The sequence below is a fragment of the Tachysurus fulvidraco genome, chromosome 21, assembly GCF_022655615.1.
Source record: "Tachysurus fulvidraco isolate hzauxx_2018 chromosome 21, HZAU_PFXX_2.0, whole genome shotgun sequence".
NCBI lineage: Eukaryota > Metazoa > Chordata > Actinopteri > Siluriformes > Bagridae > Tachysurus > Tachysurus fulvidraco.
In genome coordinates, this window is record NC_062538.1 from 17,836,745 (window position 1) to 17,855,114 (window position 18,370).

General features: G+C 37.1%; 1 protein-coding gene and 2 long non-coding RNA genes across 16 annotated transcripts in view; 2 read left to right on the plus strand and 1 right to left on the minus strand.

Moving 5' to 3' along the window:
* cacna1bb (calcium channel, voltage-dependent, N type, alpha 1B subunit, b) overlaps positions 1 to 16,940 on the minus strand; it is a 124,567-nt gene extending 107,627 nt beyond the window's left edge. For 13 of the 14 annotated variants that reach the window (XM_027142392.2, XM_027142398.2, XM_027142394.2 and 10 more), the window contains exons 1-3: positions 13,958 to 16,940; positions 10,810 to 10,915; positions 7,618 to 7,757 (exon numbers count right to left, since the gene is read on the minus strand). In XM_027142392.2, coding sequence (XP_026998193.2) covers positions 7,618 to 7,757; positions 10,810 to 10,915; positions 13,958 to 14,220 — 509 coding nt within the window. In that variant the 5' untranslated portion in view covers positions 14,221 to 16,940. The remainder of the gene's footprint in view (positions 1 to 7,617; positions 7,758 to 10,809; positions 10,916 to 13,957) is intronic. The other variant, XM_027142390.2, reaches the window with a different exon arrangement.
* Positions 7,531 to 8,641, plus strand: LOC125139876. The gene is made up of 3 exons (XR_007139018.1): positions 7,531 to 7,664; positions 7,766 to 7,953; positions 8,323 to 8,641. It is a non-coding gene; the product is annotated as an uncharacterized LOC125139876 (long non-coding RNA).
* On the plus strand, positions 12,265 to 17,067 carry LOC113640062. The gene is made up of 3 exons (XR_003439958.2): positions 12,265 to 12,401; positions 12,602 to 12,767; positions 16,936 to 17,067. It is a non-coding gene; the product is annotated as an uncharacterized LOC113640062 (long non-coding RNA).
* The last annotated feature ends 1,303 nt before the right edge of the window (positions 17,068 to 18,370 follow it).

An 18,370-nucleotide genomic window follows, 5' to 3' on the forward strand; every position in this document is an offset into this window, starting at 1 on the left:
TCTATACCTGAGGCCACAGGGTACAGACTTATTCGCCTATTAGTGGCTCCACCTGTCTGATGGCCATGAAGTAACCCAGCTGTCTGGTGCTTTTCATTAAGCAGCCAAATATTAAGTTACGGCAAGGCTACGGATGATAGAGTAGAGCCGAGGAGACCCCAGCAACAGCCAGAGAAAAACATCTAACAAAATGGCGTTAAGTACAAATGAGGGAGTCTAATATGTTTGCATTTCAAGCACAGGGTATGTAATAGGTTTTATCAATCAATCAAAAATACTCCACCAGAGCAGTGTTTTTCTCGTCAATAAACCGGGAGCCAATCTACATATGAATCAGAAACAATTTGTACAGGTGTTTTGAACTCACTGCTTTGAACAGCCTTCTTCCTCATCTCATACGATGTTGACTAAACTCAAACGGCAGACCCTTGCTTTCTGTCAAGGTACATGGAGAATCTTTTGAGTTCTAAAAAATTTATTCTATCGTTGTGTATCCGTAGTCTTTATTCAAGTGTTCAAATTAATTACCAGCAGTTGTATATGTTAAGGATGTATATGTTAAGGATAAAACCTAAAAAAGTCATTAAAAGTAAAAATCGGTACGTTCAATTTTTGGAGTCTCCATTGTTGTAACTGTTTACAGCTGCTATAGTGTAAGTGATAACAGGAACGGTCTAGTTTGTGAATATTCCTAACAATAAACAACACCATGAAAAGATTATTTTTATGGATAAAAAATATAATCAGCAAGAGTGCTGTGGTAGAAAAGATGACATTAAACATGACATTATATACATCTAATAATAACCTAGAATTTTTATTCTGTTAATTCTTATTTCTTCTATTATTCGTTATTTCCTTTATCATTAATTATGTCTACCTTCTGCTCTATGTTTATGTTCTATAAAGCTGCTTTGAGACAATGTCTATTGTAAAAAGCGCTATACAAATAAACTTGAATTGAATTGACATTAACATGGACCGTTGTTGTTGTTTATTTTCCTATAAACAGCACATTGCATTTTATTTTATTCGTTATTCGTTTATTAGTATTCAAGTTAGTACTATTACTTAATTTTAAATTATTAAAGGTAAAAATAAGAAACTTGAATCTTCAAGTCAAATGCTGAATATACAGTATGTTGGACAAAATTCAACAGAAGTAGAACAGCATGTTACTGTGTCAAAATCTTTCTACAAGGCTTCAAACCGACAAATAGAGTTAATTGTGACCACAAATACAAAGAATACACTAATTCACAATAGTTTTATTTGTCTGACAGCCCCTAACATTTTCTGCCGTCTCCGCACAGTTAGCATCAATAAATATCGTACTGAACGACACAAAGGGAACTGAATAGAAGAGGCAGAGGCAGAGAAGATGGAGAGTTTATTAGAACAGCAACACTGTGTGAATTTGTTTAATCACTGACAATTTGACAAATTAAAGAAGATATTAAAAAACTTTATGCTATGTCTTTTATGCTATTATGCTAATAATAATAATAATAATAATTAATAGCATAAAAAGGTATTTATTTCGCTGGCGTTTCTTGAATCTGTGTGTCTCCTTGGAATGGAAATGTCAATGCAAATCAATATAAAGTTTTTCTGAATGATCACCTTAATCATATGATTGGACAGTTCTATCCTGATGGGCGTCTCCCTTACACTCCACTACATAAGGAGCAAAGGCTCACTTATTAGCTTATGGCAGGCCAAATATTTTACTTATACACCTAAAGTTTTTATATAAACCTAATGATCAACTGATATCACAAATCATCATCTTTATCTCAGGATAACTCTTGTAACAGGTTATAAATATATATTTTTGGATTAAACAGATAATGTGTTCTAAACGAATACAAGAACATATAAATAGCGGACCAAATGCTTTTTTTTTAGAAGGCTTGCCAGAAAGATTCAGACTACGCCTGTGAATCAGGACTGAGAGTTTTACCTTCATGCAGGTTGAAAGGGCAGCTTGCGAATGCTTTAGCGGTTTAGGGTTGCCAGGTTTCTGCAAAAAAATACCCAACTTGTTATCTGCAATAAGCAGATGTTTTATACAGAAACTGACTGTCAGTTTCATATTCAACCAGCATCTGCAGTCTGAGTCACATCTGTATTGGAATTGTATCGCCACTTCATAGCAGATTCTGATAGTATGTGCAAGTAAAAATGACTATTATTGTTATGTATTTTCCAGTAGGGTTTCTATTATATATTTTTAGGGTTTACATTTACATTTACAGCATTTAGCAGATGCCCTTATCCAGAGCGACGTACATAAGTGCTTACATTTCTCACATTGAATACATTAATGCTGGCTCACTAGGTTACATACTTAAGATACCATGAGTTTAACACATTTGTTCAAAGTTACAATGAAAAAGTGTCAAAGGTTGTGGGGTTTTTTTTTGTTTTTGTTTTTTTGGGGGGTTTTTTGGACCAAGACTTCAATGTGGGTTTTTTAGGATCTGAAATTTGCACCTTGCACACACATTTTCATTCACAACTTTAAATACAACCCATAGTCCCTCAGGTCAGGTCAAAGAGCTGACACAGCCAAAAGCAGACTAGCTTATGTAGAGCAGTTTATCTCTCAAAATGGTGGCCATTTTCAGCAGGTAACAGTGCTAGCAAATCTGTAGCTCAGCTTCTGATAGCTGCTTATTACAAAGATCTTACAATGAGATGTCTAAGACAAACATCGAGAAAACCTTGTATGCTTTTAAGATTAAACATATCAATGTTATATCATGTTATATATATGTTATATCATATATAAAGGGGGTTCTATCTGGAACTTCTGCGTAAAGATTATAATAGGATACAAATTATTACAAAATGAACACCAACAGCCAGCTTTAGGCTTTTACTCTGAATGACTCTCCTGGCTTTCATATAGTAAGACCGGTTAACACACGTATGTTATTTGTCATAACAGCAGTTATATAATATACATAAATATACCCCAATGAAAGACGGCCTTTTCAAGCTCGCTTTCTTTTATATTGCTTACAAAAATCAAATCTTCTACTTCTATGAACACATTAATATTCAGCTTATATTCAGCCTGTTCTTCTCAGCACTCCTGCTGGCACACAGCTAAAGATTAAATCAGCATTTCTGAGCAATGTGAGTATAGTAGAGTACTACAGTCTGTGCTTCTGTGTCCACAAAGGGAGATAACAAGAAGAGAAAAGTGAGAAATGGCAAAATGCAAGAGAAACTGTTATCAGGCTTCAGCATATTGAGCTGGGGTTCCATAAGGAACACTTACACTGTAAAACAGTAGACATGACCTAGGACTGCTAAAAGTGGTTAGCAGGCGGCGGTGCATTGTAGAAAGATGGTGGAAGGAGATAACAGAGAAGATGAACGGGAAATTCCATCATCTGCAGGAATCAGGGGTGCCTGAGGACAGCATGGGGCCAGGCTTCTGTAGTCAAGGTAACGGTCAGTGATAGAAATTACAGAGCTCTGTCTGGAGTCGTAGAGGACATCACCCTTTAATTGTTAACATTCAGCTCAGGCATAACACACAGTCCTTATTTACATCTCCTGGAAATGACTACAGATTAACCTTCATGTCGTGTTTTTTTTAGCGCAACATCAAAAACAATCAATTTTTCATAATGATAAATTCATTTATTTTGATTTGATAGATACACATTGTATTTCAAAATACATAGCCGTACTTTGAAAAAAATATTTTAAAATTCTATTTTAAATGAATTCAGAAATTCTATTTAATAGAATTTATTCAGTTCAAAAATGTTCAAAAAGCCAAAATATGTCAGTATTAATGTGGGGAAAATTACAAAATATTCAGAATCGGGTTATGGACCTGCTAAGGTTTATTTACTGACTTCCCCATGTAAGGTTATGCAGATCACTATTGCATGTAGTTCCAGCATCCAAGGTTACCGGATTCCTCTTGAATAGAGGTGCTAAAGATAATGTTCAAATAATTTAAGCCTTTAAATTTAAGCCTGAAAATAAAATCTAGGACAGTAAATACTAACTGAGGAAGGAAATGATCCCTGTTCGAATTAAATGTGGAGATCACGCTATAGAGTTCTAACCAAACATGGTTTAGAAAGGATAACTAAACACCATTACTGTACCTGGTATTTAAAAATCAGTTAAATGCATAGCTAATATGATTACTGAAACAGATGCAAGTGACAAGCCATGTGTGAGGTTATTTATTGCAGGATAAAAAAGATTGTTTATGAGGTCTTGGCCAAACCTAGAGTGTGTTCTCTCACACAATGATTCGTGCCCAGCATTTCTAAATCACCCCATATATCATCCGTGTGTTCTTGCATTCCTGCTCGCTCACTCACTCATACACTTTCACCACCTTTTCATTGCTTCTGTCCAGGTCTGCTGTATGATTTATCTGTTTATTCACTTCTCAGAATGGACATTATTGGATCCATAAATAAATACAAAGTCCAGTCTTGTACTTACATAAAAGAAAATATTGCAGAAATAGAAATGCAGGACTATACTAAATGAAGGCGTTGAGGAAAAGAGAAAAGAGGAAAAGAGACAAAGGAACTAGAGTATATTGGATCAATCTGCAAGTAAGCTTGAAGGATGCATTATGTCCAAAATTATTCAGTGAAATCAATTTATAGGCGTAAGTGATAATGAGAGCTCAAGCATCAATGTATACTTGAACTGGGCCAGTTTTCTTTTCCACAGCAGCTCAAGTGACGCTGGAGATTCATTTCAGTTTCACTAATATGACAAGCCACATCGTAATGCACATAAACAGCAGTGAGGTAATGACATGTGACAGGCAACCAGCAGTAAACATCATTCCAACCATAACATGAATGTAGTATGGTTCATTAAAGTTTATTAGAAATACCGATTCTGAGATGCAGTTAATAACTTAAACCCAAACTGCTCCAGCTGGACTGAGTAATTCATGAATACTCAATGACACAAAGAAAGGAAAACCAAAAAATGATCATCGGTTTTGTTTAAACAATAGGATTCTAAAACATACCCTAAAAAACTTTGCTAGGACTAGATCAACTGTTGCTATTGGATTTATACTCAATTTGTCATTACTCTATATTTGGTGATTATTTTTTAGCCCCATGTACTGATTTTATTTTTATAAAGAGCAACTGATCTAGTGAGTTTGTCAGCAGGCATTACTTACTATGACTATCAATATCACATTAATGGTTAAAGTTAAAATCCCAGAATAAAATTCCAGCTTCACAGCTTTATATTTGGAATTCATTTGGAATTCAAAAGAGATCAGCAAATCAGTGTTTCCAGTGACTTTTATTGATAGACTCGTTGCAAGACCCCTCAAAAAGTTGCTGGTTACATGAGTCTAGAAAGTCGGTGTAGTCAATTAACTAATCAGTGTGATAGAGTTGGCTTTGTGTGAGCCTATGTTCCTAATGACTAATCACTGATCTCTATTGTTACTAGAGACCAATCAATAATCACTATTGTCCCCAACAACCAATCTATAATCAACATTTTTTCCCCCAACAACTAATGACTGATTAACATTTCCACCAATTATTGATCACTACTGTTCCCAACAACCAGTGGGCGACATTTCCCCAACAACCAATCACTGATCAAAATTTTTTTCAACAACCAATGACCATCACTGTCCCCATGATCTCTATTTTTCCTATCAACTAATCATTACTTATCACCATTGTTCTCCATTGCCCATGGTCCACTGATCCCTAAATCTCACTATCATTTCTACTTTCTGTGTCCTTGTTAGAAATTGTAGTATTTTGTAAATACATAAAAGGTTAGTCGTTAGTTCTATGAATGCAAATTATCATGACAATACAAAAAATATGCAAATGAGACTCCTCTTGACTTTTAACGTGTGCATTAACATTTTACACCCTGAGAAGAGCTTTAACCCTTTCTAGATCATTGAAAATGCAAAAAAATCTTCTATCCTTTTAAGCCATACAAACATACTCTTGTTCTGAGCCAATGATCGTGAACGAAAATGGCTGCACCACACAGTGAGACAGAGAGTTCACGGTTCAGTCTAGTGAGTTAAGTAGGCCTCTGGATGGACTCCTAGCGCCATGCTGTCTTAGATAGAACTAAAACACTGAACCATGAATCACTCGACTTCTGTCACTTAAAATCCTCCATCTCAGAGAGTGGGTATGGGATAAGGTCAGCCAAGTTAGGCTTTATGGTTCTAGAGTCAAAGACAAAGTGCATTTCAGTGCAAATTGAATTACTACAACGTAATTCAATTTGTATATTTATAGGCAAGTAGCTCTTTTGAAACAGAATGCAAATATGTTAACGCTGAAATTGCGTACTGCATACACAAGCTCCGAAAGTGAGTAACAAAGGCCATCAGTGCCACAATATACATTAGGAAGAGAGCTATGTTACAATCCAACGTATAATAAATGAACGAGTGGGACAATATATCACAATATATATTCTACAGTGCTTTTGAATTTTGAAATGTGATTTGTCAGAATCAGAACGTTTTATCCGCATATCAAATCATAGGTTTATATGAATTCAGCCATTTTTACTGATCACAACTAACGTATGGTTGAAAAAAGGTTTCTCCAGGATCAGTTAGATAAAGATGTAACTTTAGGTTCTCCACTTATGGGTTAATCAGATTACAATGAAAAAAGTAACTATAAATGGATTAAAAAGTCAAATGCATTACATTTTAATAAATAGAAAATATATGGAATCACTGGCAAATTTCTATAGTAACAACATCAGTGTGGTAACAGTAACTCTATGTCACATCACACCAGCCACTGTTGATTATTTTCCAATAACAAAATATCCCATTATGTTTCATTCATCACTTATGTATTTATTCACCAAATCAATTCCTCAGTCAGGAAAGCAATCAACAGTCCAAACCAGCCATCTTCATAAGCTGGAAATAGGTTACAAGACCTGATTATGCAAGAATATTTCTAAAATATACAAATCAAAAATGTAATCATCACATATAATGGAAAATGAACCAAATCAAAGAATCCCAATATCATGTAACAAAAAAATAAAATAAAATGGAGCTGTATATAAATATGTCATGTTGCTGCAATTGTTTCCGTTATGTCACGTTAAGTTGAACGTCATATGACACTGAAACTTCGGAACCGATTCAAGTATCTAATCATTTCTATCATTTAAATAATTTTTTAACTCGGACACATTCAAATGTAGAAATACTTAAAAACGGTGGAATATTTTACACGAGCGCACAGCTAGAAAGGCTACAATAATATTAAGTAGTATTCAGTCCATAACCGCATAAATATGCCACCGTTTTGGTATAGAATCACTTCCCTAACTGCAAACTGTAAGTGTTGTTTCACAGCATCTTCCTCTTCTGGCTTTTTGAGTGACATACGGAAGACTACCAGAATGCACTGTTTACGAAAACGCAGATGGCAACCAATCAGCATTCGATGTTGCACACATTTCTTGTTTCACAAGTACACAAGCAAGCACACACACATACACATGCACACACTCACAAACACACAGCACACATGGATAACCATCCATCTCCAGTGCACTAGCTCTATCCTCAGGCTGTGGACTCACCCGGTGAGGACAACCACGAAGTCCATTACGTTCCAGCCGTTACGAAGGTAGGAGTCTTTGTGAAAGACAAAGCCCAGGGCGATGATCTTAATGCCAGCCTCGAAACAGAATATCCCGATAAAGTAATGCTCTGTGTCGTCCTGTCCAGAGAGAGGGAGTGAAAGAAGAAGGGATTACTGTTTTTGTTCAGAGGAAGAGAGAATTTAATGAAGCATCGAAGGAGAAATGGAGTAAGAGGAAAAAGCAACGAAGAATGGCTTAAGAAACACGGGCTCACTTTGTGATGAGGGAAATGAAATGAAGTGTTACACCGGGTTAAACCTTTTCAAACGATAAGTAAGCTTATCTTCTGCAAATTGAATTGAAGCTATGTGGCTGAAAGAATTCCCTGAGATAAGCGTAATAAGATGATGATTATTACTTAAAATGAATGTTCTTTAGAGGGACGGAAACATGAAACACTGAGCAAAGCAAAACTAATTCTGTATAAATCTCTGTTTCCTTATTGGCTGCATGTTGCTGGATTCCTCTGGTATTGTTTGGACAGTTAATGGTTCTCATTGTAAATGGATTTCTGTTTAAAACCATTTCCAAATGAAAATCCCTTTTTAAGAACCGTTAAGAGTTTGGACAAGTAACAGAAACCTGAAATTTTCTCCATTGCATGAACCGATAGTTGATAAACAGATATTTCTATCCTTCCAGGATGACTCCGCCCACTTCCACAGGGCATGATCTCAGGCTGATTCAACAGTGTAGCAGTCAAAACCACCACCATCAACGCGTCAATGTGAGGCAATACCTTTTGGAAGAATAGGGTTTATCACATCACTACAGTTCTAGAGGCTTCTACAATCTGTGGCAAAATGAAACGAATCTGTTTTGGCAGCTCTCTGTTTCACTTACGTTTGTTGCCTGTCTGTATTTTCCTAACAGCTCACAGGATGTGAGGAAAACCATTCCCAGCATAGTTAATTGGTACATTTAATTGCTGTTATAAACATCCAAATATCACATATTTCAACTCATCCATTCATTAAATTTGCCAAGATACTTACAAACCTGGATTATTTTTCCAAGTTTAAAGTCTACAAATAATGAACACAATCTGTCAAAGGTATATCTAAAGACTTGCACAATAATTAATTACCGATGTGAGGCACAGAGAAAAGATATACTGCTATCTGTTACATACCAGTGTGATTAAATTGTCTTTAGCCGCGACTCTAACAGTCACTCCTGCAGGATTTGTATTGAAGTGTTAATTCTACTATGTTAAAACCTAACAAAGAGATGTGTATAGTGGACAAAAAACTTCTTTTTAAAATGTCTACATAATAAGAGGTTGTTGGTGGTGTGAAATTGCTGCTGATGATGTGACATATGGGGGGCAAGGTGGATTAGTCTTTAGCACATTTGCCTCACACCTCCAGTGTTGGGGGTTCGATTCCCACCTCCGCCTTGTGTGTGTGGAGTTTGCATGTTCTCCCCGTGCCTCGGGGGTTTCCTCCGGGTACTCCGGTTTCCTCCCCCAGTCCAAAGACATGCATGGTAGGTTGATTGGCGTCTCTGGAAAATTGTCCATAGTGTGTGAGTGAATGAGAGAGTGTGTGTGTGCCCTGCGATGGGTTGGCACTCCGTCCAGGGTGTATCCTGCCTTGATGCCCAATGACACCTGAGATAGGCAGAGGCTCCCCGTGACCCGAGATAGTTCGGATAAGCGGTAGAAAATGAGTGAGTAAGTGAGTGAGAGAGAACAGAAGTAGGTGTTTTTTTCTGTGAGAGTGTCATTGACCTTAAGTTATAGAATTGAACTTGTATTGAAACACATTGGCTGCATGTATAAAACAGTATCTCTCCCATACTGCAGACGACCAGCAGTCTTCTCTGATTGCTCTACAACAAGCTTTTAAGCACCTGCTGGTTGTTAATGTGACTGAAAAAGTTCACTTGGTGCTTTAAACAGAGCGTGATGGCTGAGAAGAGGAATCAAAGGCTGCTCGGCATGGGATGGGTCCCGGTCACAGTGAGAGCATGTATTCTCATGTATGTCAATATTCCCCGGCAGGCTCTGGCTTAATGAGGCACAGATGTCGTTCGTGTGTGGACTGCAGGGAAGAGTGCCAAGCCTTACACCAAAATGAAAGCTCTCTATGATCCAATCTGAATGTCAAGATTAGGGGTAAAGTGAATATTGCACCAAGATCTGTGCTTTTATCTGGTCTCTCTTTAGAAAAACAGAAGTAAAGCACAGATTTTGCATTTTCTGAAGACATTTTCAAAGAATTTGGCAGCGCAATGAAAGAAATTACTACCGAATGCTCCAGCAGCAGGTCATGAGTATAGATTTTGTTAGAGCATGGAGACATTAATAAAAACAAAGCCTCAATACGGTTCGAGGTGCTATCACACTTGACTGATGCTATAGGCTATTGTGAATTTTTAGAATGAATGACCCAATTATAGGCACTTGAGAGTTGACAACATATCCTCATACAGTCCACCAGCTTGATCTGAGTAATTTTAGATACGCTTTTGTTCAATTGCAGCAGCAGGTGTGTGTCCCATAAAGATGCACACAAGAGAGCTAAAATTATTAACAAATGCTGTCAGCAACTGCAAGACACAAAAATCAAGGAAGTGAAAAATTGAGACACATGTTTCTTCTTTTTCTCAACCTTTAAGTGGGCAACAAGGTCACCGTGGTGTGGCGCATTTCCGTTGTACAGACATTATACACTATATACTTTCTCTTTCCCGAAAATATATATTAGAATAGATATAGTTGTGAACACACTCTCTGCACTTACACCCCTTTGTTTTAAACATATTCAGTTTGATTATTTAAATTATAAAACTAGATCTTGGCAGCCATGAAGATTTTGCGCAATTTGGCAACTGTGTCATTAACTATCCTGTCTGCTGCTCTTCCTCCATTGAAAATGTTCAGAGTGCAAGCACAGGGCAGCGTGACTCAAACCCTAATGGGCTTCTATTAGCGTTCGTTGTAGATGTCAATTTTTCAAATCATTTCTCATTCAAAAGTGATAATTCAGACTTTATGGATGGTGAACGACTCGGGATCTCTACGACTGTTCTTACCTGTCTATCTAATCTATGTAGCAGGGAATAAAACAAGGAAATTTAAATACTGAAAGATGATAAATATAACAGTAAAAGAAACATACTTACCAGGCGTTCTGACATGGGTGTCTTGTCATTAACCGGCAGATGTTGCTCCAACGCCAGTACAATACAGTTGGCAATGATGGTTGCAAGGATCATGTATTCAAATGGAGTGTGAAGGTCAAGGAAAACATTGACACAGCCATTGAACAAATAAAACAATAAACATGCAAGTAAAATAATATAGAATAATATATTTTTACATTCAAAATGTCTACTATTTGTTGCATAAGCATGTTTCATGATACATAATCAGGACAATTGGTTTTGAGATTTTACACCATGTGCTGTTCTGTGTGTGCACAGTCAATATTTGATTATTTTAACCCCCTCACCAGGTGGTGAGCAGGTGCCTGAATCGGAGGATGGTATAAAAGTCTGCCTTGCGTATGGTGTTTTCTGGTATAGTAATAATTGCTAACAAATCAGTGCATAATACAAATTCCTCTTATTCCACTATATAATACAGTCTTCTTTTCTGACAATTTAAGCTGACACATGAATACATTAAGCTACTGTGTATATCTCAGCCTGCCTCTATGTAAATACACATCTAAAAGACATCCTCACAACTGTTGGGAGTCATGACTTCAATAATTGAATGTGCATTATGTGACTAAGTGCTTAGGATGATAGCTAAGATGCACAATCCTATGACCTGTGAAACCTTTTTTTTTCTTTCTTTTTTCCCTCCAAAGCCTAGTGGGAAGATGAATAAACACTGAGTTGGTCTTTATAGACAGGTGTATATTTTGTTTTATTCTTTCCCTTTTCCCCAGGACTAAAATCCAGTTTTTTATACTTGTTTTTTTTTTAATTATGAATACATTATGAGATGGATAAAAACATACTGTTACTGAAAAAAAGATCAACGACGTTTGATGTCAGGATGCATCACATCACTCAGTCATCGATTTATTTCCTATAACATCATTCCTTATTTAGTTTCATTCCTTATATGATTTCTAAATGCACAGCCAGTATGTGCACATTAAAAATATATTCAGCAATGGCTGTACATTTTTTTCTGTGATCAATTACTTGTGTTTAGTGATAGCTGCATTATAAGTTTTGAGCGTGCACAAACAGTATAATGCCTATTTTATAACAAAGTCAAGCATCATACATAAATTGATGTCCCCTCGGGCATTTTTAGAGTTGCAATAGGGTTAAAGCAAATCTAAAATATGGCTCCCACACACAGACATACTGGCTCAATCTTGCCGTCTGATTCATATTACAATAATTCAGGGTTTTTTTTTCCATTCCTTCATTCATTCATCTTCTGTAATTGCTTTATCCTGGTCAGGGTTGCTGTCGATCCAAAGTCTAACCCAGCAACATTGGGCATAAGATGTAACATTGGATGCATGGATTAGATGTCCACTGGGCCACACAATCACTCATTCAGACCTATGTGCAATTTAGGTACCCAGTCTACAGTATCTCCATGCATGTTTTTGGGAGTCTAGAGGAAGCCAGAGAACCCAATGGAAACCCAAACAAGCATGAGAAGATGCAAAAGTCCACACAGGTAGTAACATGTCCTCAAGATCAAACCATGGAGCTGTGAGGTTTAAACCTTCATGCCACTTAATGTGAGTTCAATGAAATGTGAACTGTACATTAATAGAAATGATAGATTAAATCTAATTGAATGTAGTAAAAGAATGCAAATATGAACTTAAAATGATTTTCCCAAAGGGTTTAGAAAAGAGTGCCTTGATAGTTTAGAATTAGTTTCTCTCTTCACCTAACTGACTTCCTGTCATGGCTTCTTGTCTTGCTTTTATAACAGAAGCAAGCTGAATATTTCAGTACCACGGAAAGCACCTTTGCAATGGACCTTGAGTGAAGCAGCAAATTTCCCAATTTAGCAATAAGTCTGGTGAAAAAATCAACAACAACCAGCAACAACAATCACACCTGGGCCTTAAAAAGCAAACGTCTTACATTTTAGCAAGGTAAGTCTATCAGGATGACATGATCTTATTGCGTTATGCTACTTTTACTTCTCTAATATCTGGGTAAAACCACTTCCTGGTGTAAATGAGGTGAATCACAAGTGCAGCTTTCCCCCCCCCCCCCTTTGCATCTGCCTACAACTGTGTGGACATGCCGTAACCATGGCTACGCCCACATTTACATACTTCCGTACTAAATAGTACAATAAATTATGCAGTGAATGTGGTAGAGATGAGCTTTTTAATAGGCTATACACGAAGTTGGCTTCTATGCATGTTTATCTTTCATTTTCATCTTATTATTCTGATTTATTTTACTTGACTAGATAATCTGAGAAGCCATATTTCCCTTAATTTCTTATGCACACAGAAGGTATGAAGACAAAAGCCTACAATCTTAGAAAAAGGGTACTAGCCTGTATTATTCTTGTTGCTACTCTGGTGTCGTACATAGCTTTAATATTTATCTTTAACCAATAATGATGGATATAGAGTACGATTGAAAATGATATAAGGTGCATAGATAAAAGATAAACTAAGCTATTTTCACCCATTTAAATACAGTACAAAATATTTATGCTTCAAGGCACCAGAAATGGCACAATTTAGTACCTTTTTATCTGTAAAAAATAAAATTCTCATAGGTTTATTAAGTTGAACTAGAAACGACTTATGCCTTAGTGGTTTCACATTTGGTGCACACCAAAAAGACAAAAATTAAAAGACAGAAAGTGTTCAAATAATGAAATAACGTTGCATGAAGTCAGTGTTTCTATCTCTCAATGACAGATGTGTGTCAGTTTTCCAAATTGAATATATAATTGTAGAGTTAATAGAAATGAAGGTACCAGACTGTAGTTTTCCTTGTGACTGTGGTGGTATCATTAAAGGGGCATGTTTTGTCGGTTAGGTGTGTATTGTTATATATTTAATAATAATAATAATAATAATAATAATAATATTTGAAGGTACATAGATACATACATAAAGACCACAGATGTACCTTTAATGCTTTATTCTAAAATCTTATCCAAGATGCACTACATACACCTTTTTCAAACAATTAAAGGTACAAAACATAAACTTAAAGGTACCACCCCAGTTACATGGAAAAGTACAGTTATTTCTGAGTGTGTATTCGATGGTTATTTAATAAACTTTCCAGAGCCAGGTTTTGTCGGAGAGGATATGGCCACTCGGTGATCCTCTTGGCGTATTTCCGGATCACGTTGTCCTCGCTGAAGATGAACAGCGAGCGGTTGACAGTGAAGCAATTCTGCTTAGTCTGCTTAGGGTTATACAAAGCCATTGTCCGGGCTCTCTGAGCCATCGACTGCTTGTAGAGCCTCTGAGTGCCCGGTGCGCCTCCCGGCCGCGCACCTCCTCTCCCCGCGCCCGGTGCAGGTCCATAGCGCCCAGACGCGTCGTCGCCGAAACGAGCCATCCTAGACATGCGGGTATATCCAACAGGTTACTGGCATCGGAGTCAACAAGCATCAGAAAAATGACAACGATCCCGCTTGCTGTGATTCACAGTTTCCATCACTGTTTTTTTTTTTTCTTTCACAATGAATACCAAAAAAAAAAAAAAGCCTCGCGCGCTTGATCGCAGCGGATCTGATTTGCTCTCCTTACCTCGCGGGCTGCCCTGTTTCACTCCATCCTAGGTATAGAAACCTGACCAAACAGAAAACTTAGCATGCAAATATAATCCACGTAAAGAGCGCGTCAAATGACAGGCAGCATCTAAACCGTGCCACACGTTAAACCCGAATTCGGTGCTGAGAGCTCGATGAACCGACACGTAGTCACCACTCGTGCGTCATGCCAGAGATCTGGCAATGCAAACAAAAATGCAGGAAGAAGAAAAAAACACTTTTTCCATTCAAATCGGTCTGGATCTAATTCCCTATTGCCTATTTAACTCGCTTGATTAGATATGGGGGGGAAAACGTCCTTTATTCTTGCACACAGACGCGTATGATGTGCGCAATGTGCAGCGCGCGCTGCCTCTTAAATACACTATGACGCTTAATTGATGCTTCTTATACCCGCGCGCAGTCTATAAGGCAACGCCATTACATCTCCAGAGTGGTGATCAGCCTTGATGATAATGTTGATGATGATGGTCATGATGGCGTGTGTGTGCGTGTGTGTGTGTGTGTGTGTGTGTGTGTCTGCACTTCTCGCGAGCATAAGCATAAAGAAATTCCTCAAGCAAGCTAATGGAAGAGCATTTCTGATTGGTTAAAACCAGATTGTGGGTGTGGATACAAACGTGTTAGTCAGGGACATGGACATACATTTAGCGAAACAACATTAAACCTTGACACTTCTCCCTTTTCACTTTTCTTCTTTTTTGCTTCATGTGCACTTATTCAGTTGCAGAAAATTGGTGGGATGGAAATTTGAGAGCAAATTCAAGAGCAGATTAAGACATGACACCTAATAATTATGCATAGAAAAAAGAAAGAAAACATGCATAATTGAGAATATGATGCCTTCATAGCTGTGATATGTTTCTTAATACTGTAAGGATTTGGACAAAAAGAGTATAAAAAGAGACAATAGTACAATTATGGTGTCACACATAGCCACACCCTGTCTCTAGCTTTCATTCAGTTCAAAATGGCCACCTGCTGAAGTGTAGAATCAACAAAGACCTTTCCAGCAATGCACTACATACAGTACATATTTCAACAATTGTTTATCTGTTAAGATCCATATATCCGTCCTCGAAGATGATTGTTAATTTAATAGGTCATTTTATTTCATACAAAACACATAACCGATGAAAAGAGACCATCATGTCAGATGTTTTCTAGCCTAACAAAGGCTTTTCTTGCAATGAATATTGAGAATTCCTACATCTAAGATACTTCAACACTGTTGCACTGTCAAAAAGTCCACTCAGTGTTCTGCTACGAGTCCATTCCTGTCAGTCTTGAATGTCTGTTTGGACAACGAGCTCTCTCAATCTTTATACTTTGGTGTTCTTTCTTTCTTTAACCAGGCTGTATATGATGATCAGAGATGCTGAGCATTTCTGGACATGTTGGAAAACAGGGTGTGAAGGATCAGTTAATTAGACCATCACACTGCCATATATTAACCCAAAGCTTTCTTAGAAGTGGAAACTCAGAAGGAAACATCTGTCATCACTGAAAAACAGCACAAGCTAAGACACCACATTTCTATTAAAAAATGAGAGCTCTTTAGTGAATTAAGCACAAATTAAGACCAGATTACTCCATCACTGATCATGTCAGTATAAGGACTTGGTATATCTACATTTACAATGTAAAATAAGAATTGTAAAAATTGTAAAATAAGAAATAAGATTCAGGAGGGTTTTTTCCTGCTCTAAATCTGTAACGCCATCTAATGGCAAAAGAAAGCACTGCAAAAACCTTTTTCACAGTATGAGCCAAGATCTGACTATCTACACAAATGTGTTTTGCTCTTATGTATGTTAATATATAAACTTTTATCTTACTGCTAGGATTTTTTAAAATAAGGAAACCTATAAGATATTATTTGTGTCTTAACAGTATTTGCAATTCAAAACCCTAAAAGAAAATATTTTATGAAAGCCCTGAGCTGTAAGAAATAAAATACATTTACGCTGTCATTTTTTTGTCTTAAGATTTCATTATTTCAAGATATTATTGCTATACTGACACCATAATAACCTATTTCAGGTTCTGCTTCGGAGGTCACAGCGTGAAAGTGTTTTTTGCCCAAACAATTTTTTTAGATATAAAGCTGTAAAAGTCAGTGAAAGTGGATCTGACAACCAAGTGTTATTGCATCATGCTTGAGTCGATCAGGTTCAATTATGCAAATGTAGGTCATGTAACACTGGTGAGTGCATGTTGGTTTGGTCATGTTACTCATTTGCATAATAATAGAATCAAGATTGCTTGACAGTAATGATGTAGGTGCTGTTTCTTCTGTTGTCTAGCTTTTTGTTATGGAGCTTCTATTTCTTAAAACGTATTCAATAAATGTAAAAAAAAAAAACATAAAAAGAAAACAATATATTTTTGGGTGTTTCTAATAGTAATTTATGGACAATGTATCTCATTTTTAGGTCTCACCTGCTCCACCACAGTGTGGCATCATCTTGGCACATCTTATGTGCACTAATAATGTCTGTTCCCTTCAGCTCTTCAGGCCTCTCTAAGTCAATAATGGTGTCGTAGCTGTTGGACTGATTCATGCGCTGGACATCTTCACATGTTTGATCAGGCTCAGCAAGTGGAGCTGTGTATGTCACGTCAGCCATCGCTAACCTCCTCATCCTCTGCCTGTCAGGAAGCTCAGGGGTGTTAGCCCAGGAGCTGTATGCCACTCCCAACGTCAGCATCCGCCATGTTCTTAGTGTCACCGAGCGCACAGCTGTAGTCATGGTACAGTACGAACACGCGTAAGGACAAACCATTTAAAAGCTTTGCCTTAACACTTAAGCAATGGAATAAACACTTGTGAGAAAGTACAAACAAATTCAAAGCAACGGTTTAACATATGAATAATTTGCTTTTGAAATTTTTATTTAGTCTTTAAAGCAAAACTTAAAAATAAAAAAATAAAAACAAGACTTTATATATACAGTATGTGTGTGTGTGTGTGTGTGTGTGTGTGTGTGTGTGTGTGTGTGTGTGTGTGTGAAAATTCTATCCAAATAACCAGAAAATTTGTCACATATACTGTAATATTTTAAGCTATTTAAAGTTCGAAGTTTGAAGTTTGCTGCTTAAATAATTAAAATATATATATATATATTTTGCTTGAAATTGCATTTAACATCAATACTTAATATCGAGGTCCAACTCAAAGTAGATCCTACCATAAACCACAGTTGATCTCCTCTCCAGCCATTTGGAGTTAGACTGCACATTTCCTCTCATAGTTTCTCGTTCTTGTTAAACTCGCATCCAATTTCTCAGAAGAAACTATTCACTAATGTGTGCGCTCAAAGCAGTTGATTCGCAGTTGCTTAAGCACTTGCCACGAGGTGATGAGGACAGAGCTGCTTGACTCCAGAGGAGGTCCCAGCTCTATGGAATGCGGAAAGGCAGTTCCTGTCCTGCTCATTAACAAGCTTTATCTTGCCAAAAGGCCTGAGTGCCCCGAATCAGCTACAAATTTTCACTTTTTCTCTATGATCAGGAAGACAATATGTATATAGTTTACAAAGCCTGCTGACAAACAGTTAACAAGACTTCCTGATTGGGTCTTTTGTTAGATTTTCAAAACAAACAATCTATGTTTTGGCTATACAGAAAAACCCAGGGGTGAAACTACCAGACCACAATCAGTGAACTTTCACTGGGGTTGTGACACCGTGGGCCTCAGCACTGACACCACTATGTAGCTATTTGCTATACTGGAAGCAGAGATAATGGCGGTATCCAACACTTAATTTAGCCATTTTAACCACTCCAGCTTATTCCCCATGCCTTTTAAATGTAGACATATCAAATGCACATCTTTGGTTATAATTTACTTTTCTAAAAAACAAGGTGCTGCATAATTACTCACTCCTCCTGGACATTTCTGCATTTGTTGTGTTACAGTCTGGAACCAAAATGGTTACATGT